General features: G+C 42.0%; 1 protein-coding gene across 5 annotated transcripts in view; it reads left to right on the forward strand.

The window, feature by feature from the left end:
- DIS3L2 (DIS3 like 3'-5' exoribonuclease 2) overlaps nt 1-21947 on the forward strand; it is a 195549-nt gene that overhangs the window by 17230 nt on the left and 156372 nt on the right. For all 5 annotated transcript variants that reach the window (XR_005107263.1, XR_005107264.1, XR_005107265.1 and 2 more), the window contains 4 exons: nt 1715-1873; nt 2176-2318; nt 8048-8101; nt 12257-12358. Coding sequence is in view for 2 of the 5 variants with exons in the window: in XM_037406892.1 (XP_037262789.1) it covers nt 1715-1873; nt 2176-2318; nt 8048-8101; nt 12257-12358 (458 nt within the window). In the remaining 3 variants the exon portion in view is untranslated. The remainder of the gene's footprint in view (nt 1-1714; nt 1874-2175; nt 2319-8047; nt 8102-12256; nt 12359-21947) is intronic.

A 21947-nucleotide genomic window follows, 5' to 3' on the forward strand; every position in this document is an offset into this window, starting at 1 on the left:
TACTCTTTTTAGATCAACTCTGGCAGATGTGTGTCTCACCTAGTTTTAAGAACCTCCAATGAAGCAGATTGCGTGACCTTTCTGGGTAATCAGCCTAGTGCCTTGCTTTTTTAACAGAGTTCCTAAGATCCTGCCTGTTGCGGTTTAAGTCTGATTCCTTCACCAAGATGTCTCTGAAAGCTCTGTCTGGAGCAGACCTTGTTGCCAATTCAAAAGCTGTTCTGCTCAGATCGTTCTAGTCCATGATTTTATTTTCAGTATCTGTTTTTGAACTTGATTTCTTGACCCTTAGGGCATTTGCAAATCAGTTAATTTTAGTTCTGTCTTATCGTGTGGTCCATACAGGTAGTATCGCCTCGTTCTTGTCAGTTGAAACCTAAATATGTGGCTGCGCTCTTGCTGTGTTACAGCTGCAACCTCCCTTGGACAGTCTCCTTCCTGAAAGCATATGCACAGTACTAAAAGCTTGCTTGTGTAGAAAGAGGCCAAACTACATTGCCCTTATCGCTGAACTCAGAGGCCCCTTCTTCATTTCAGTGTCCTGTTTGGAGGCACTGCTGTGATGTTTAATCTTTTCCTGGACTGGTCTGAGCCAGAACCTTGAGTTGTCCCGCTGCCTGTCTTGGTGTCTTATCTCCTGAATTAGGATCATCCCTCCCTCCTCCAGCTGATTTGCCTGTTACTGTATATGGAAGTTGCTTTTTGTCTGTGACTGGGTAAAATAGCAGTTTTCTCTCATTGTACCATATTTTTAAAGATCTCTGCTTAAGTACAGCTTTTTTAAACTTTTTTCTCGCTGCTTCAGTTCAATTCTATGAAGCAATCTGTGATTTCGTTTGTGAAGGATACCATATGTAAAAAATTTGCCTTGTAACTTGGATAGCCCCATAGCAAATAAGTTGGCATTGCACATTTTCTGACTTGCAGGTACAAGCTTGGACCCAGGGAGGGTAGCCAGGAGGGGCTGGAAGGCGAAGCTGTGATGACATGTTCAGTATCCAGGTGGAGGGCCAAGAGGGCAGCTGCACAGTGCTGGGTTGCATTCCAATGTGCTGATCCGTGGAACAGCGTTGGCATATGCTTTGGAAGCTGCTGCTTGCTCTCCTGGCTTTAGGGAAGGGGCTGAGGTGATGGCAGGGAAGGAAGGGGTGAGTCTTTGCAGAATATTTTCATACGATCATGACCTATTCTGAGCAGGCTGGACATTTGGAGCCTTGGCATTTCTTTGTGGTGGTGTTGTGTACCATGCTGCCTCTGGTAGCTCAAAAGTTAATTACTCCAGAGTGGGTTATTGAGATTCCACCCCACCCCCCGCCTTGATTCCTGAACTACTTAATTAAGTTGTAGGGAAGTTATATTTTCTCACTACTTGGGGGCTTAATGGGGTGGAGGCTTTGGAAACAGTTTAACAATTTCACATTTTATATGCCCTAATGAATTTCCCAGGATTTTGGAAGGGTTGTATCCAACTTTAATATCGTAATTTCCAGAGTTTTATTTATGCTAAAATAAGTTCGTGGTGGATTAAGAGGCACAAAGAGCCAACAGATTACAAATGAACTAATGAAGACATTGTTTCTTTTGGATAAAAAGCGTGACTCACAGTTGTGATTTCTACTGAAGTACTGCAGACCATGAGCTTCACCAGGACCGCAAGCTGGTAGTGGGGTTCCTCTTCCCTCCCCTGTTATTTCAAACCTGTATTTGATTTCAGGTGCAGAAAAGAGAGGGTTTGCAAGGACCAGAAACAACTCTGAATCTGCAAGAACTCCTCAGAACTTCGATAGGAAGAGGCAACTCTCTGAATCGCAGACAGAAACAATGGACAATTCAGACAACAGAATAAATCCTAGACAACTGGGAACTCCCAGAGGTATTAAAGCAGAGCGCGTACATGCTTCAGGAATAAGCGGCCTTGAAGCATGTGCTCAGCACTATTAAAGGATGGGCTGGGATGAATGCTTTTAACTCTAAAATGAGCTGTAAAAGACTGTCAATTATTTGTAAAATATGATTATTCCAGGCTTTTTGGTGCTCTGAAGTCGGGTGCCAGGATTTCTAAGCAAACTGTCTCAGAAGTTCAGCATTGAATTCAAAGCCTCTGTACAGCTGCTGTTAAGGTACACAGACATGTTTGGTGGGCAAGATAACACTTATAAATTTTTTTTTTTTCAGGAGGATCCTGTGCTGCTTTCCCAACATCAGGTGATAGAAAGAATCTAAATAAACCCACTCGAGGGAGGAAGAAGAGTATATTTGAAGCCTACATGTCAAAAGAAGATGTTTCAGCAGGACTGAAAAGGGGAGAGCTAATTCAGGTGCCTGGACCATACAACATCCATGCTCTTGTGATAAGTCTGTTGGCAGTTGTTGGAAATCAGTATCAGTTGGTTGCATGACAGGAAACTGATGTGCCACTTGTAGATGCTAGATGAAAATTTTTTCCTTTTCTCAGAAGGTTCTAGAAGTGGAATGCAATCTTTTACATTCAGCTGAAGTATGGTTTTTGATTTGATTGCATGTTCTGTAAAATTCCTGATCCACACTCATGATGAATTGCAGAGTTCTGGTTGGATGGTCTGCTAGCCATGATAGTCATTATTGTGGGGACACTTACTTTTACAAATGATGCTTAAAACACAGCAGGTGCTTGGCAGCCTCTGTCTTTGTCGGTGTAAGTAAAAATGAATGTCCTTAGCAAGATACTTCTTGCTGAAATTCCTCACAGAAATGCTCATTAGTCCTCAGCAATGAGGTGCAGATGCCTCCACTTCCTGACCTACTCTTCTTTTTGCAATCTATCAACTCTTCCCAGAGGTCTCCCTCCCACAAAAATAAGGGACAGTGATGGTACAGGTGGTGCTGTGGTCCCTGGAGTCTCACTGCCCTACCGAGGCATTGCAATAACTTGTTATAAAATACAATGCAGCTGGTTAAATTAATATCAAATGGGCAGGCAGTGGTACTGCACCCTTGATTTGCTTGCGTCATTGTCTTCGCACTCCCCTGAGGTTATAGGGCTGAACCAGCCACGGATGACAGTGTATGGTTTACTGAAGTAAGGCACAGGTAGCAGATGGAGCTGAAGAGCCCATTGAGATACAGAAAATAATTTGCATGTGTATGTGTGGTTGTTTGCCTTGAATAGCTAGCAATAAGCATGTTCTCGTTTTACAGATTCTAAAGATCAAAGACTGGACTTCCATTTGGAGCAGCAAAACTGCAGCCATAGTTAGGTAGCAGTTCTCTGAGTATCTAGAAAAATGTGGGGGTGGACCTGCTAATTGTGTGGGTAGCTGGATCTCAGAAGGAGTTTTGCATAAGGGCAGGCAGGGCTGAGGTTCACTGAGGAGCAGGAGGAGAGAATAGCATCCTAGAACCACTGTTGTAGTACAGTCCTCAACATGGTGTAATGTTCTTCAGGACACACCTGGTTGTCCCAGTGAGATCAGACTGGCTGGGGGAAAAAGGCAGGTGGGAGTCAGTGGGGGCATGACAAATGATGCTGAGGCATCGTTTACCCAAACACGCACTGTTGCATTGCCATTTAATTAGTGTTGTTATGCTGGTGAGGTTGTGATACTTACTTTCATCAATACATTGAACTTGCAAATGGCAGCCTCACTTTTTGTATGATTTCTTGTTACAATTGTGTAGTAATTCTTATGTGATAATATAATCCCATAAATTCTGGAGGTGTTATGAGGATTCCACACACAAGATTGCCTGATTTCATCCTGAAGACCAATCTGATAAGCTCTTTCAGAAAAATGACTATGTGGGGGGCATATCCCCGCTGATGATCAGAGCGGTCTCCTGGGCTACCCAGACTTTAGGCCAGTGTCTTTTTGAAGACTGTCACAGACATCCACGATGGGAAGGAAATGGTGAGGGAAGAAATGGGAGCCTCAAGCTGTGACTTTCCCCGGGGCTGTAGTGGCATATGACAGTAACTAAAGCTTCTGCCTTACCTTCAGGAGTGGTTTTGGTCACACAGCCTGATAGTGTTAAGTGCAGCACGTGTGTATGAGGTCGAGCGCAGCTGCAGATGAGGCACATCAGCCTATGACTACTACCTGAGAATCCCATTGAAATGCCGAGTCCCAGAGGACCTGTGATTACATGCTTACTGGCAAAAGAATCCTTAGTTCTTGTAAATGTGTAATGTCTACTCCAGGTCATGTGCTGCGTAACTGGAGGAGTCATATGTGCTTTTGTAGGCTGTATCTGTTTACCTTTCATCCAGTTCCACATCTCGGGAAAACAGTTGAGGCTGTGGAAGGTGGATTTAGTCACTGAGGGCTGAGTGCCTTATCATGGGCATCCCAGCTCAATATCTCTTATCTTCAGCTCACTCGTCATTATGATCTCATCAAGACCGTTCATCGTTGCAGTCTTAACCAGGATTGGTGAGATCCTGAAAGCAACTTTAGTGAATGGACAAATCCTCGGCGCTGTTCTGTACACTGGCAAGAGACACAGTGAACAAATACCTGTTGTGTTAATCCCCAAAAGCAGGGCATTGGTCTGGCATGGTAACCTGCAAAAATGCTCCACAAGAGCCTGTGGAAGAGGCGAAGCAAACCTATTGTTCTGAATCTGATGGTTGTGAGCAAACTTTGAGAGCTAGCCAGACAGAAGCATGACTCTCTGAGCACAGGCCATCCCCTGGAGTGTCTTGGAAGGGCTGGATCTGCATAGATTTGTGTGAGAACTTGAGAGTGAGTTGCTAAAGAGAAAAGACCCTGCTGTGAACTCTGAGGATGTTGCTGGACCCTGGCAATGCAGCTACGCAACTAAATGTGCCTGAAAACCCAGCCCACGGAAACTACTGGAAACTACTGGCAGACGTGGAGTTCACTCAGATAAAACACAAGTGCCATGAAGATTAAGCAGTCCTAGATCAGGAAGAACAAAGTGTTATCTTTATGGGTGCTGATGTCTGTCAATATTAGTCTTAATGGCTTCTGGTACTTTATCTGACATAACTCAGTTTTTGATAAGTAGCATGGAGAAGTGTGCCCTGTGGGATTTCTGGATTCATTTAATCATGTGACATGTGCAGAAGCATCCTTCCAAAAGAAAGGGGATCTGAGCTCAGGCATTTAAGAGTGCATAGACTTCCCAATTCTGTGCCTGTAAAACTGTCTGCAATGAGCAAACACCAAGTGAATCAGGTTGGTTGGGATCATATAGTCTGGTCTGAAGGCAAACAAGATTGAATAACTTCTGTGTAGTTATGTAAGCGGATGGTGTTGGCTATACACACAGATGAAGTCAGGTTATGTATTAAGGAACATTGACCCAAAGGACCATAATCATCCTGTGAAGCACCAGCCAGAAACTCGTGTCTCCTCCACGCCTCCAGCGTCTCCCAGACCCTCCCTGCAGGGCTTCTGGGGTCAGGTGGAGTGAGGAGAGTGTGCAGGGCACAGAGGTGCAGAGCCTGCTTTGCAGTTAAGAGGGTGCTTTTCCTTGGAAAGCTGTTCTTTTGTGGGTGTGAAGGCTGGGGTTTCCCTGATTGGCATGGGTGGTTTTTTCAAAGGTGGCCTTGGTAGCAAGCAGGTACTTGAACCCTGGCCTTTTTTTGTGTTTTGTACATGCAAATGAATCTAGGCATATGTGTTACGGTAACTGCTATGAACTGCTTGACTTGAGGTGCTTGAAGTTTATTCTGAGTACTGCCTGCACTGGTTCTAGCAGAACAACTTGAGCAATTATGACCCTTTTGGACCTTGCTGGGGGAGCTCAGTGAGGTTAGGAACTTTTTTGGCAAATGTATGTGAAACTGGCTTGAATCATCAGAAAGTGTTTTAGAAACTTTCCTGCAAACCTTTCTCTTACCTTTCAAAACAAAGGCCCTACTGACATAAAAACACTGATAAATATAGCAGCTATTACTTGCAGGCTGTTGTAAAACAATACAACATTAGTGTGACATCATGAGACTCTGCAGCCAGATCCTCACCCCCTAATGCACATATGAGAACAGTTGTTCGTTGCAGATGGAGAGAGTGACTGGTTCCAGATATGATATCACAGCGTGAAATGTACAACATCGTAAATAGGATTTTCATAGGCACAGATAATAGGGCCCATCTGCTTTCTAAGATAAATTTTGGGAGTTCCTTGCTTAAAGGAAAGAGCTGAAATATTTTAATGCTACTTGATGTAAGAATTCTAATGCTGATCATAATTTGGTAGTGCATATAAAATGGAGAGAAACCTGTTGCACGGTAAGCGTGGTAACACTTTGCTCCTCTGTGTGTTTGCTGGAGCTGGGCATCCATGTGCACATAGCTGCTCTGACGCCTTCTGGGCCATGGACACAAAACCTGATGTTTGCACCTGGCTGATTGACAGCTGTCCCAAACTATTCAAGGGGATTCTGCAGAGTAACACAGGATATCCCATCACCTGCTTTGAGCTGGTGGGTAGATGCTGGTATGGGAATTGTTTGACGACTTGTCAAGCAGAGCAACCATCCCTTTTCATTTTTTTCCTTTCTCTTTGTAACAGCTTCCTTTACTAACAGTGTATTGTTTTTGATGGCTGACTCTGGGAAATAAGAGGAGAAAAAAGACCATTGAGAGTTTTCCATCAGTGGGTACCAGTGCTAATAAAGGCTGATGACAACGATTTAGCTCTTACTTTGCCTAAGCATACAGTATCCCCAGGGTTGCTCCCAGTGGGTTGTCTTTGTTTTCATGCCCTTGTCCTGGGTCGTGCTTGCCATGTGGTTGGTGTGCTCATTAATACTAGTTACATAAGGCACAAAATAAGACATTGCAGCAAAGTATTCCAATAATGCCTGAAGAATATAGAATATATGGTGCTGGTACTTCCAAACCTAAGCAAATAAAAACAATGGAAAACCTTCATAAATCTGCAAATTCTTCTTCAAGGCAGCAAAACTTTCACATGTAATCAGCTTTATTTTCCTATCGTCTGAGTGTTTCCCAGAATACATAAAAAAATTATATGCCGCAGTAAATTTTTAAGGAAGCAATTCCTGTGAGAGGTTCCTATGATTGCTTAACACAGAAGTGCAAACAGATGGAAACTGTTCATATAACAAATTGGCCAACTTTATTTCAAATACACAAGTGGAGAAAGTTTTAAAGTTTCAGCCCAAAGCAGAAGCCTGTCTGATGGCAGATACCTGTTTGTATGTCCATAACAATCTAATGCTGTCAGTTGTAACTGCAGTCACTTGCATCACAATTCCCAGGACCTTCCTGGGCTGGGAACGGCACTGTTGCATAGCCTGTAAGTCCTTCGTTGGCTCTCCCTTTCTCTTGTATGGACTTGAGCGCAAGCAGCAAACTGGTTTACTTTGGAGGGGTGATGGGGTGTTGTTGCAGGTGACCTGAGCTTTGAGTTGGCAGATAACAAAGCAGAAACAGATAGACCATAAGAGTTTCAAATGTTTTTAAGGTAATGTGACTTTAAACACATTTAAACAGATTTGATCCTGTAGACTTTAAATGTTTGTTTTTGGAAAATCCTTTTGATTCTTCTTTGGAAATATTCTTTATCACAGAGTTACTGCTACTGCCTGTTTGCAGGAACAGCCTAAGCAGCCAGAACCTTGTAAGGCTGATACCTGCTGCCATGCAAGCTCAGCACGCCAGCTTTTCCTCTTTCCTCCCCTCCTCCAAAATAAGCAAACCCAATATTCTACTTTTCCAAAACAGAGCAAAGCAAATTGTTTCTATTGTCTGTTTGTTAATGAGGGTGGTGGATGCTCAGCAGAAAATGTGTGAAGGGAACAGGAGGGCTTGGATCCTCGGTTCACCCAGTAGCAGCAACAATTAATGATTCAACATCTCTTTGATGACAGACTGCAGTAGATCAGCTTAAGCCTATCATGAAACTGCCTTTTGCCTTGAAATTGCTCGGATGCTAAGTTGTCAAGACTTGAAATGTATAATGGAAATTTAGATGTATCTCTCATGTTTCACAGTAGATATATTACCCACAGCTCTCTAATTTAACTGATGTAAGATTCAGGCATAATCTTTCTCCTTTTTTTTTTTTTTTTAAGGGACCCTTGAGAATAAATCCTAAGAAGTACCATGAAGCCTTCATTCCATCTCCAGTAAGTGTAATTTTATAATGCTTTAAAGTTCATAAGTAAAGGTGCATTAAGATAGGAGTTATGCTGTGCGTGAAAGGTCACTCAGAGGTGAATGAGTTGGAATAAATGAACATGATCTAGATTTTCTTTTAAATTAAATATTCCCAAACAAATCCTGTTTTTTCATCCCTCAAAGAACTTCTTTCTTGTGCTGAAATTGGGGATACTGTTGGGTCCCACAGAAGCCAGCTGAAGTCAGGTTTGAGGACCACCAGAGAGCGTAACTGGAAACCCTTGGTTTATGGCTGCAGAGGTTTTATAGATTTTCCACTGATTTAAGTTAATCTTCCCTAAACAAATATGCTCTCCATTTTCGATCTGCTGCATGAGCTAATTTGAAAAGTAATTCCAGAAATAATATGCGTGATTCCTTTTCATGTGCCCGCTTTTGTGCGAACCGTATCTTGGTTGGGATGTGCTTCTGTCAGATGGGACTGGCTTGTGCCTCTTCTCTCTTCGTTCCTTATTTTGAGAGAAAAGAAGGGCTCTTGCAAATTCAGGGACTTCCAGTAGGGAAGGTGACCTCACAGCTGGCACAGCCAAGGCTTTTTATCTGGAACTGACTTGGTCAAAATGTTACCATCAATGAGAGGGATTTTTGTATTGAAATGTTTTCTTGGTGTGGGGGAGAGAAGGCAGAGCCTGCCCTGAGACAGTGAAACACTGACTTTGTTGTCCCTACTACTGGCAGTGCTATTGTTTTGGAGCTTGGACTGAAAGCCTTGAAATTCAAGTTGTTGTTGGTTCATGTTGTCGATTTGGGATGATGTTTTGGAGCCCACTTTGACAGAGAAGGCTGGCGTTACAGGGGTGGAGGAAGGTCGGCATTGCACAAAGTAGATTAAGGTTAGCTAGAGGAAAATGTACATACAGAGCAGCTCTCCAGTACATCAGTAGAGCAGCACTGTGAAAGTGTGTAAGTGAAAGGAACCGTGATCCTTCCTTTACAGGTGTCCTTGTAGGTGTGGTAAGTGTAAGCTGTTAAACATTGTCTCTGAAATTACAAAGAGCAAGGTTAAATGAGAAATCTGGCGACTCACATGAGTTTAATTGGATGTGAAGTTTTAGCCCTAGCCACCCCCAGTATCCAGCTGCCTTGTGCCGTTGATTGCTCGCTGTTCTGAGTTCAGGAATACATACATTAAGGAGGGTTAGCTGAGGTGGTTATTTCAGCTATCTCTACTTTTCTGCCCCTTGTGGAGCTGAATACCACAACCAGCCTTGTCCCCTGATAACAAGCAGAATCAACACCTGCATGAAGATGACTCTGGCTGGTGTGGACAGTCCTCACTGTAAGACAAATGCTTTAGAAAGCTTACTCTTCATACAACATTAATTGCCATAATGTAGGGTTTGCAGCCCTCGTGTTCTGCAGGGCTTCTCATCATTGCCAGATGCTGCAAAAGCTGCAGCTGTGAAAAATCACCCCTTCTCTCCTGCTGGTGACTAGGGCACTGTACCCCTTTCCCTTCAGCTCTGACTTGGCTATGGCTTCATGGAGTTCAAATGCAACAGCTGTTCACCTTCTAACACCAGAAGTCCCAGGCTGTTTCTTGCTGCAGACATGCTCTGTCTGCTTGTCTCATTGCATCAACAGTTGAGAGGAGGGCTCAGGGCCTTTCTTTTGAAGGCTACCCAGAGAATGAGCATTTAAATCTCTGCCTTGCATCTTGTGTCTTCCCTGCATGCAGTAGTGTGGTTTGAAATGACAGCATTGTCCATGTGAAGAATGATACTGCTGAGTGTGAGTGATGGAGGGACTGTGGCTGTGCTGTGCTTTGTGGAAGACACTTCCAGAGCAGATGAAATCACTGCAGATCTCCCTCTTGTCAGAGTGGGATAGAGAGCACTGCCAGTGATAACTGGTAGGTCACGGAGCACTAAAAGCCCCAGCTGTGCTCCCTGATATGGGGGCTGCAGAATTCTTGAAGTCACTGTGGCCAATACAGTACCCTGGGGGCAGATGAGACTTTGCAAGTGATTGTGTTCTGTTGTGATTTGATGTCGTTTTAATTGCATTAGTATTCTGGAGTGCGGGTTGTGCAGAGTAAGGGATGCTGAAGGAAAAAGTGGGATATGCAGGTGTCCTTGGAAGTGTGTAAGTTTGCCCAACAATCATGAGTGTGGAGCTTGAGATACAGAAACGTTTGTTTTTGGAGGCAAACCCCAAAACTAATGGCAATTTCTTAATTACAGCTTTATTGCAGGCTTTGAAATTAGCTGCTGTAAAATAGGTGTGCATACACATATATAAATGTGTGTATATATATGGGTATGTTGTCTGGGATGAGAATGACTGGCTGTAATTCAAGAAAAGGCTTGCAGAGTATGGAGATGCAGCTTTAACTAGGTGTGTGTGACACATAGGGCACCTTTACAGGGGCTGGGGGAGAGGGTCTGCCTTGCATTTTCTCGGGCACAGGAGAAGAGGAAAAGAAGTATAGGACAAATTATTGTGAAAGCCAGCCTGTGTCTTGCAGAGCAGAGCAGCTACACAATACAGACAAAAAAAAATAGTAAAAGAAACAAACAGGCATTTTCCTTAAAAAGTGACTTTGAACTTTTCTTTTTATGTATGTGGTGGATTTAGGTAAAGAGTTGGGGCAGAAGGGAGAGGGTGGAGAGAAATGAGGAATAAGACCATGTGTAAAAAATCTGGCTTTTTGAAAAGAACAGTTTCCAATTTGAATTATGTAGGTCCAAGAGGCTTTGCAATTTTTCTGCATCTTGTCATGGGAGGCAGCTTTCACACAGCTGTTGAGCTGCTGCTGCTTTTCTTTCTAAGAGTAATTTGGTTTCTTGGAGGACGGCCTTAGTTTCACATCATGACGGGGTTCTGCCGTTCTATTGTTTTGGTATCTAAGCAGAGTAAGATATTTATGTGATATTACGGCTTCGTGTTTTCAGGTTATAAAAGACTTTTTCTTGGAGACTGAACACACTGGTAGTTCTGATTGGATTTACTCAAGCATATGAGACTCGGGTGTGTATCTGAGAAGTGACTGAAGTTGTGATTTAAGATTTTAATTCTTGTGAGGCTGGGTTTTTTCATGGAAAGACAATGGGGTACTAATCTAAAGAAACTTGTCTTCTTTTTGTACCTCAAAACTGTGCAAAGATAGCTCTCCAGGAAAAATATATAGACTGCTCATATTGATACTAAACGCTCACATTTTTTGACACGTTCATGGTACTGTAAACAGACACATGGAATTTTTCATATACTGAATTATGGGGAAACAAATGAAAGCAGCAAGAGCACTGTTAATAATTAGCTAAAAAAAGACAAAACTGGCAATTCTTTAAAAACTAAAACCTTTGTGTTGGCATCTTCAGGGAACTTCATCTTTGTTCACCAAATGCAGAAGATCTTCCAAACTAAATCTAGATTAGCCAAATGCCAGACATGTCTGGGGTTGGTAATCATAGTGTGTGCAATTAGTAGAGGCTCTTGTGCAAGGATGTTAACCTAGAGTATTGAGAGAAGATGTTGTAACATGTCTGTTAGTAAAAGATCCTCTGTTGTGCAATTGTAGTCTGTAGTTCTTTTTTGGAATCTCTTCTAAAACTAGTTCTGCCAAATGCAGAATATATGGTGTCAACTCTAAATTTAAAAAACAAAGAGACTACATCTCCAGTCACTCTCCAGGCCACCTTCACAGACTGACGTGCTGATAGTGGAGCTCCATGTCCCTTCTTACCCATCTCACCAGGAGAGCAGCAGGCAGCTCTGCACGGGGCACTTTGCGCAGACTGTAATGCGTCTTGAACAATTGGTTTGAGTGCTTGAGTTTGGGAACTTGATGTGTGAAGAACTGTGACTGCAGAAGACTCTACCCATTCCCAAGACTAACTGCAGAGGAGCTGAGTAGAGCTTGCAGACAATACATCTTGAGGGCTTGGCTCTGAAATAAATAGTGTGGAACTACTGTGCTAGCACATACTGCAAAGGAGCTTATTTGCTGAAAGATACTGCGTGTTGAAGGACATCTGGTGAATCCATTTGATTTCTGTGCCCAACTGCAGGGTGTTTGTCTCACCAGGGTGTGTGTCTTTTTTGACGATTGTTTTAAACCTCTTAACAACTGTGATTTATTTTTCTTTCTCTTTGACTAGGATGGGACCCGCGATATCTTTATTGATGGAGTGGTTGCTCGCAACAGAGCCCTGAATGGAGACATTGTAGTAGTGAAACTGCTTCCCAAAGAGCAATGGAAGGTCAGTTCAGTATGTTTTTCTGTGATTTGATAGAAAGAGCTTATTACTGTTTTAGCTTGTTACTATTTTCTTCACTAAACATAGGGCCTGAGACAGAGAATAGAGAATTTCCTACAAATCAGATTAACCAAGTTGTAGTTAATGCTGCTGTAGATTAAACCACTTTATCCATTACAACGTTTGGAAGAAGTGATACCTAAAGTGTTGAAACCTCACTTTTTACATGAAATGGCCTTCATCACTGTATGGAGAAGTCAGATGACAAGGCTGGTTCAAAGCATGGTTGTCAGAGGTGACTTTTGATATCTGTTATTTAGCTGTCTTCATGCTGTGGCATTCGATAGCTCTGTGTAGGTGTTTACAGTTGCTTGTGTATTTGACAAGTGCTGTTCACAAAGCTTTAGTAATGATTAACTCTCTCTGATTTGTGGGTTCTCAGTCCATGGAAAGCTTATCTTGTCACAGCTCCAGATTTTGTGGTAATACCCTTCTTTACATGAGTGAAGAATGTGTGAAATGATTGGAGCAATGCAAGTGTGGGACAATCCATTTTTCAATTTAAAGTCTGAGAATTTCACTAAGATCATGCTCTCTGGGTTTTTTCTTTCACTGATCAAACTCAAAGTCCTTTCAAACATCTGGATAATTTTATCTTGTTTGCGGGTTTATCTTTTAACACTGCTGTGCAAGGAAAGTTCTTACTACTTTTCTCTAGTTGCTGGGATATTTAAGCTACAGTTAGCAATTTTAACATGGTTTACACATGTAAGCATGACAGAACTGCTGCAAATTGTTTTCCAAACGTGGTTTTTGAAGTCTTCTTGAGAATGTAAAGACTATTGTATTATCTTTTGGACAGAAGTAATAGTGAGGGTGATTCCAGCAGGGTGGGGAGTGGTCTAAACTACTTTGGCTTGGTGCTTTTTACTCATTCTAGCTACCTTCTCTGCTTGTCTTTGTTTGGAGTTACATGTTTTCAGGCTTGCAAATGCAAGGTCTTCAGGCTGGTCATTTGTTGAACCTTCTACCTTCTCTGTTTAAATCTAATAGCAATGGAAATGATGGTTTGAAACATATTAGAACTTGTCTTATCCTTTTAAGTATGCACAAAATGAGTAAATGATGTAAGTATTGACACATGTAAATACAAAACTACCTTATGCAAAAGGGAATTGTAAATGGGATCTAAGATACTACCAGTTTATCCATACACAAATATAGGAAAGAGGTCTGCTGCTATCTATGTAACCTCTGAAAAATCAATCTTGAGGGTCAAAGTAAAATTTGTGATAGCTATTAAACAGTTCAAATCAAAGTTCACTAAAGCTGTGATGATTACTATATGTTTGGATCATTGAATCCATGTACATAAACTATCTTTTCTATCAGACCATTTCATATAGTTAGAAAAATCTAATAGTTTGGGTGCTTAAATCCTTTGCCAGGACCTGCCAGCACAAAGGCTTCTTTGTAGGCTTGATAGAGGTTGCCTAAGCTAGAAGCTTTGTCTGCAGTTTTCAGTTTACATCTGGCTCTAAACAAAGATAAAATGCCCCCCCCCTCCCCCCCTTATATTTATTTTCAACAGCAATGTTCTTTTATGAAATCAGGAGGAAGGGTTCAGAATATTCTCCCTGTCTGGGGTAAATGCTGGAATAAATAGAACTGGTGAAGTGGTGTCTGACTGCAAGGAGGCAATTCAGAAGACTTCAGTGTTTTGTAGTATGATTATGATTCTTCCGTGGTGAGTTTAACCTTGCCAAATTAAATAGCTGGAACATGCCAGTCATGTTTTTCAGCCACACAGGTGCTACCCTGTGTAGTCCTATTTTTTGTTTCTTGCGATCAGCAACTCAGTCAGCGATGACATCCCTTTTCCCCTGCTCCCTGAATCTCTTAGCATGCACTTGTGTTTGTATTAGTTCTGTGGGAAAGGTGCCACTAAGCTGCACTGAAAGATGGTACCTTCTGCCAAGTAATTCATACTGATTAATGATAAACTGTTGCAATCTATTTTAGGTTTTTCCATTTGTTTAGTCTCATGCTGCTGCAAAGCTGCCACATAGGTGTCTTGAGGGTTTTCTCCTTCCCGTTGGGCCTTTTGGAACAAGCTGAACAACTTCAATTATTTCCTTGAAAAACGTAAATCAGATGTGTGGTATAACTGATGCTCTCAGAGGAGACTTTACAGGCTCCGTACATATTAGGATTGAGAAGTGCATGCTGATCCTTTTTATGGTTCACTGTTACCAACCCATTAGTCTGTGCTCCACTGAGAACTGAGCGGAGTTTTTTGCTGGTAAACCATTGCCTTGCACAAGATAAGGTGGGTCAGGTGCCTGTGGGAGAAAAACACTGGCTGGAGAGCAGTTTCTCCAGGGATATACTGTCTTCTGCTGAACCTGTAATGGCGATAACCTTACATACAGGTATAAATGCCATCGTGAACTGTAAGGGGACGGTGAAATACTCTAGATGTGTGGTTATACTTTATGTAATACCTTCTTGAGAAGGACAGCAATTTTTTTTTTCTTTCAGCCCTCTACTTCCTGGCTTAGTGGTGGGAAATTTATCAGGCTTGAATTTCTCACCATCATGTCCTTCCCAGCGCGCGTATCAAATGCTTGGATGAGCTACTGTGGTTCTTCCCTGTGCTTATTCTGTCTGGTCTGAAAGCTCTGTTTGTTTGTATATCCTCTGGGAGAGCTGCTTGCTGTTCAGCAATGATTGATTTGTCAGTTCATGTTTCTGTGCTTACTATTAGTTCTGATCAAGAGCCAGTAACTTCAGTGTGGCACCACTGGCTTGAGGGAAAGACATTGTGTCCCTGAAATTTGTTATCTTGCGCTCCTCAGGAAGGTGGCTTTCAGCTTCCAGTTAGGGTCGAGCAGCCTGCGTTGTGGTGACCGCATTTGGAGGCTGTATTTCAGAAGTTCCTCTCCTGTCCTCTTGTATTACATCTTGGGAATATTGAGGTGCTATGGTAACTTTCAAATATTTAGCTTTTGTGAAGTAAGGTATTTGACTTAGACTGTTTTTCCAGGTACTTAACCTACTCTTAGTAAATGAGGTCAGAGTATCGTTGCAGTTAGCTAAATTGTCCCCTTCTTACTTCAAGCTGTAGGGCTTCCCTGAATCTGTGCCTTTATCTGCTGGAAGAATGTCATGATAAAAGAGCCAGCGACAGAGAATTTACCTCAGTCCTTGTCAATTATTCTGATAAAGCACCATTTTTCTTTTTTATTTCTTGACTGATTTTTACTACTTTAACTTCCACCCATGAGTTCTTATTCTATTTTATGGAGTTGTGCTTACATCAATTTCAGGAGCTTCATTTATACAGTGGCATAATTACTGGAAGGCAAAAAAATGTTGATACAGTGATTACAGCAATATTTCTCAGGCTCATCAAGGAGTGAAGCAGCGTATCAGTATAAAGGATAAACCTAACCGATCTTTCCTCACAGCCTCTTTTTGCTCTTTTACCATCTGCTTAATTGCTAGACAGAATTTGTTTGATTTCAGATATCTGTTTTGGTTTTTCTTGCAAGATGTAATTTCTTTGGTGGAAAGAAATAGCATAATAAGTTATTTGATATCACTTGGGGCTTGGATTCCTGGCCCAATCTCTGGTGCTTTTAGAGTAGAGTAGTACTTTATAACATGGAATGTTTTTCATGACAACTGTCTCATGCATTGCATGCTATGGCTGAAATTTTAGAGTCTTATTCTGAAAATAGTACCCAGATGAGGACTTTTTGCTGCTCAAAACTGCCTGAAAGGAATTTTGGGGTCCAACCCCCTATTGTTTGCTACAGTATATAGGAGAGATCTCCAGTTCTGCATCTACTTGCAGCAGTGGAATATGAAAGCAATAATAATAACATATACTGTACATGTACATAAAATAATGACTGATTAACCTGCCAGTTTCTTGTGATATCTTTTGTTGTTGTTGTTTCATGAATCATTTCCTCCTCAGTTTAAAGTGCTCCTATGCACTATTTTCAGTTATTTTGATCTTATCAGAAAGTCTCCAAGGCCAAGGATGTAGACCTGTTCAGTTACGTACAGTGTGTTTTGCTGGATAATCGGGTGATGGGTCCAGCATTTTAGTCATGAAGTGTCTGAAAGTGATAGCAACAGTAATTCTTTATAGCTCGTGAAAGCACGTGTTCTGTTCAACACTGAGGTGTCAGGTACAATGCAGTGCAGCAGGAGATCTTAGAGCTGCCTCTTCCAGAGCCATACATCAGTGATAAATATTTAAATGCTTTCTGTACAGAAGACATAAACTACAGTTCACTTTTCCCAGCTGTGACTGGTGTTGGCATAATTATGAACATATGCAAAAAAAGGAACATTTGATTCAAGCAGATATCACAAATATCACCATGTATAGTTTGAACACAGTTATGTATGCTGGCAAGTCACTGCCTCCAACTGTTGGTGAAAACCTATGAACCATTAGTTGTCCGGAGGCGATGCTAGCTTTGGATTTGCCCTCATGAGTAGTGATTCATTTCAACCAAATTCTTCTGAGAGTCAGTTTCTTCTCAAAATCTCCCAGCTAACGTAAGGATAACAGTAACTCAGGAGGAGATGGGGTTCTTAGAGGGTTATCACAGCAATACTGTTGGAGTCTAACAATCAAGAATGTTGTTTGGAAACATTACATTCATAACAAAAAAAGTTCTGGAGAAGTCATTATTGAAATAAGTGTTCTGGCTTGCTAAAAACGTTGAAGTGTAATTCATGATATTCAGGAGTAGACTAGGAAGCCTGAGAAGCCAGCTAGAAAGATGTCCAGAAAAGCAGAGCCATAGCAAATCTGAAAGGTTGATGGATGTTGTAGGGAAGAGGGGTAGGTGTTTTTTTTTAATTCATTTTGTTGTAGGCTTTACAGTGAGGGCTGTAAGTTGATGGTCGCATATGTGTGCATGCGTACTCCTCCCCATCTTGGCAAATCCCCAAACTATAAATTGATGGAATCTGGAGAAGCTTCATTACTTCCTTACTCTCCGATTATGCTGTTCTCTGGATGGCCACATGCTGTTCCACACTGCTGGACCTGATGAACCTTTGCTGTGAGCTGGCATGACTCTTTCCAGACTTTGTTTAGCTCCAGACCGACTGGGTGTGGGATAGCAGTGCAGTACATTGATAGCAAAAAAGCTGAGAAGATAGGAAGTGTTGCTCACCAAGACATGTGTGGCATTACATTTGCTCTTCTTGCAGACGTTGCTTTCACATTTTGTTAATCAAGTATCACTTGAAGTGACTCAACTGACCTCTTAATACAGTGACTTTTAATAGCAAGACCTGGCATGCTTTTTATGGTATATAACAATAAAATTACTATAATGATCTGGGTTGTGTGAGATTGCTGTGACCCAGAGCTGTGTTCAGCCCTTGCCTCCCCCAGATGTGTAAAATAAGGAGGCAGAAATACCAGCTCTTTTGGATGTTGCAAACAACCTTACCATCCTGAGAAGGACTTTTCCTGTCAGTACCTGCCTCTGTCTCTCTGATGGGAAAGCTAAAACCAGGATCCTGAATAATAAAATCTCAAGAAAAGTACAGGCTTTTTGAACAATCTGATGTCCTCTTTATTGTTCCTCCTTCTGTGCTTGGTAAGAGTGATATTAAAAGGCAAATTGTTTAGTTACGTAGGAAGGCAAACTTCTTTTTATTGACTGCTTGCATCATGTCCTACCAGGACAGAATTAAATTGCAGATGTGGTTTGGCTGCATAGATGCAGAGTAAGATAAAAATGTTACCCTTATGTGAACAGTCAAGCATTAAATAATCATTCATCTCGCACACGGTCAGTTGTTATATCCACAGTGGAATAATGGCAGATAAGCCCCTTGTGATGGGGGTGACTTCAGGCTGTGTGAGATACCGCTAAATTTCAGTGTGTGTTGCTAGAAGAGCTTTGTCTTGAATGGAAGGAAGCGCTCGCGGGGGCATCTGATCTTACTTTAGAATAGGAGTCAAGCCAACATTTAATACCTGATCTCTGTTCCTGCGCATTTTTTTTCCCTTGGTCACATGAACATAATCTAGTACAGCAAATTGTTTCCTTTAACAACTAACTTTTCTTCAAGTGATTATTTTATTCTTCCACGTCTTCTGTAAATATGCAGACATCACAGTAGATTATTCTTAATCCAATCTCTTATATAACCACTATCATTTTGGATTTTTCTTAGTTCTTCGTTCCTGTGGAATTAGTATTTCTTAGAACTGTTTGGTTTTTGCCAGTTTGGAGACTTATTTGGTGATATCACATGAGTATTTGGAGCCCACACCTTAAAAGAGAGAGTCAGGATACCTGTTGTTGTGATGGGATTGGTTTTTGGAATGTCACGCACATTAAACTCACTTAACTTTTTACAAACGCTTTCTTGAAAGACTGTCCAGTTTTTCAATAGTCTGGGTTTATTTCAGATCCACATAATCAGGAATAAGTTTAAATGAAGTGTGCTGATGATAAAAGTTCCATCTGGCCTAAAAATTGTGCAGTGAACGTTAAGCTCTGTTTGTTTAAGGAGATTGTAGCCCTAATTTAGCCTGATAACTGGAGAAAGGAAGAGCTTCTATGACACTGAAAAGCTGTTAATCTTTAAAGTCCCTAGGTGAGGTGGATTTGGATTGTATCCTAAGTTCTGAAGAAAAATGCTACATGTCTATTTGCATGTTTGTTCTTGTCATAAGCTGGCTGAGAAAAAACAATTGGCTGCAGTATTTACATGTGGTCAAAGCTACTAAGGCTGGCTCATTAACTCTTGTATTTCCTTAACTCATGTTTATTTTTCTTAAAGCCATAAATCAGAGGGAAAAGGAGTCTAAAATAGAGGTGATTTATGTAAATGAAGAATTGCAGCAGCTGGAGGAGTGACAGGGTTTTTTCTACAACAGGTTCTTTGGAGCAGGAGGTGGGACCCCATTTATAACCAGGTGGTTCTTGGAGATAAGGAAGATATTTGTCATCAGGGATGAGATGCCTTGAATTTGTTGTTGGCACAAGATAATTTGTAACTAGCTAAGATAAAGGCACCTGAAGTCTAATAGTTTGGTTTTGAATCAGCATGCCGCTAGCTTCAAAGGGCCAGGATGGTTGCACCTTCTCCTAAACACTGTTCTTGTGTTTTCTTCCAGATAAGGCAAAATGTTGAGGAGATTTCCTGTCCTCCCACTCCCACCTGTCATTGTAACATTATTTGCTATCAGGGGATTTCCTTCTCAAACTTCTGAAGCCAACATCCCAACTGCTAGGCACATCACAAGAGCTAGGAGTGTCTGGAATCTGTTCTTGGTGCAGTCGCGCAGTGGAGGGTGGCCAGTGACTTATATGCATCAATAGCAGTTTTCTTAGCACTGCTGACATAGGGAGTCTTGCTTGCTACTTGATATTATCCTTCACCCGATGATCACACAAAATCAATGCCCTGGAACCTGTAACTGTGGCAGCATCTCTTTCTGCAACATCTTGAAGAATTGCAAGTGATGGTTTTTCAGTCAGGTTTCTTATTTAAGAGGTGCCACTCAGAACACTGAAAGATAAATTAAAATTCCTCCTGATTATCTTTTCCCACAAATACTTCATTGCTTCAGTAGTTGTGTACTTGACATTATTTCTCAGCATGTGCTTACTGATAAGGCAACTGGTGTGGGTTTTTGAAGGTCCCAGATTCTGTCTGCACTTTCCAGTTTTTGTCCCTGCTTTAACTACCTGGAGGCTTTTTAAAAAGGATTGGTAACTGTTCTAGGAGAATACTGCAGGACAGAGGGCTGATCCATCAACTCTGCCAAAAGGGTATTTCCTTGCTTTCTCACTGTTTCTATTGGTTTATTTTTGTTTTCTGTGTTCTGTCATGTCAGGCAATAACTGTTCCATGAAAGTAGGTCTGTCTGTGTCTCTTACAAGTTTTTTTAGGTTTCCAGTATGCTAACGATTCATCCATCTTCAGCTATATCACCTCCTGGGGTTGAAGCATTTCTTTGGTTTTAGCTTTGTCTAAATTACTTTAAAACAGAGAGCAGTGCCAAAACACATACTTTTCATTGAGCAGTTTTGGAAGTGTGAAAATGAAGACTTGGCATGATTTAATTAGCACTTGTGTATTTTGGTTGCAAAAAGCGACTGGCAAAGAATTCCCCAGACATTGTTCTCTATTCTGTCTGAAAAAGATCCTGCATAAAGGTGTATAACCTGCTTAGTTCTTGTTGGTGCTTGGAAGTCCTCACTGTAATGCTTCTGCTAATTAGTTAGCTTCCAGGACATCCTTCTGTTCTTGTTCTCGGTGCTTTTTGCTTGTTTGCTGGAATTAACATTGGCTAGTTTTGTCTAAGCTCTACAGAAATTGGCATGTCTTTTCCTGTGGTCTCTTTAAATCCCTCTTGGCATCGTGTTTGCCGGGTTGGTGCTGTCAGGGGGAAGTCAGAGGAGCTGTGTGAAGTGGGAAGGTCATCTCAGCAGCTTCTCTTTCTTCGCCTGATGACTGTTGGGCATGGGGAGGCAGCTGGGTCCTGGTGCAGTACTTAAGTGCAGTAGCCAGGTAACTCATCTCTATGCCCTACTTGATTTCTGCCCCCCTGTCCCCCCCAGTAAAGTGAATTTCATCCAGGGTTTTATCACCCCTTTGTGTGTCAGATTGCCTGAATGTTTGTTATTTTCTGTGCAGATCAGGTCTGCAGCTGTAGCCCCTTGTAGTCAGTACAGCTGCTGTGATGGTCTGGCTTAGGTTTGGACTTGCAGCTCTTCTCCTTTCAGCGCAAGGATGAGAGCTTGTGCAGCGATAAGCATCCTCTCCAAGGGATCCCATCCACAACCAATCTTGGTAGAGCCCAGCTGTGTCTGATGCTGCTGCAGGACCCATACCCTGCACAGCCCGATTGCCTTGGGAACAGCTCGCTGCCCAGCACAGTCTCTTTCTAACCCAAATCCTGTCCCGTGACCTTTAGGCTCATGCTCTTGGCAAAGCTTGGAGCTTTGTGAATGCCTTTCCATTCAGCCATTCTCCCGCAGTTGTCCTTTAAGTGTATAGTTGGCTTGCTGGTGTTAGAGCGGCAGCGTATGGCCTCCCTGCTAATTTCTTTCAGTATCTCCGTATTAGAGGGAACACACCAGTGGCCCTTTCTGGTGACTGCACCTGGCCAGGAGCACTGTTGCTGCCTTCTGTGCTGAAGAGCTGCACAGTGTCATCACCACTGCCACCCCAGGGGAGAATAAATGGCTCATCTGGCTATTTATCTAGCTGAGCAGGGGTCTAATGCCATGGGAGAGTGCTGTGTCGGCAAGCCATCGGGTACTTGAGCTCAATTGTTTGGTCTGTACTGTACCATGTAGACATATCCAAGGTTAATGTGTGACCATTAGTTTAATCTGATTTAGTTTGGTAGCTATGCTTTATGCATAGACCGAGCAGTGTTTTGACAGCATGGCATTACTTTATCTGCTCTTCCTGTTTTTCCCCCTCATATTCCTGAAGCTTTCTCTAACTGTTCATTCTTTTTTCTTCTCTGCACAGTTGTTGAACTGTGGATGTAATATGTTTATCAGCTCAGATTCGCGTCTTGGAA

This window comes from Falco rusticolus, chromosome 13, assembly GCF_015220075.1.
Source record: "Falco rusticolus isolate bFalRus1 chromosome 13, bFalRus1.pri, whole genome shotgun sequence".
Lineage (NCBI taxonomy): Eukaryota > Metazoa > Chordata > Aves > Falconiformes > Falconidae > Falco > Falco rusticolus.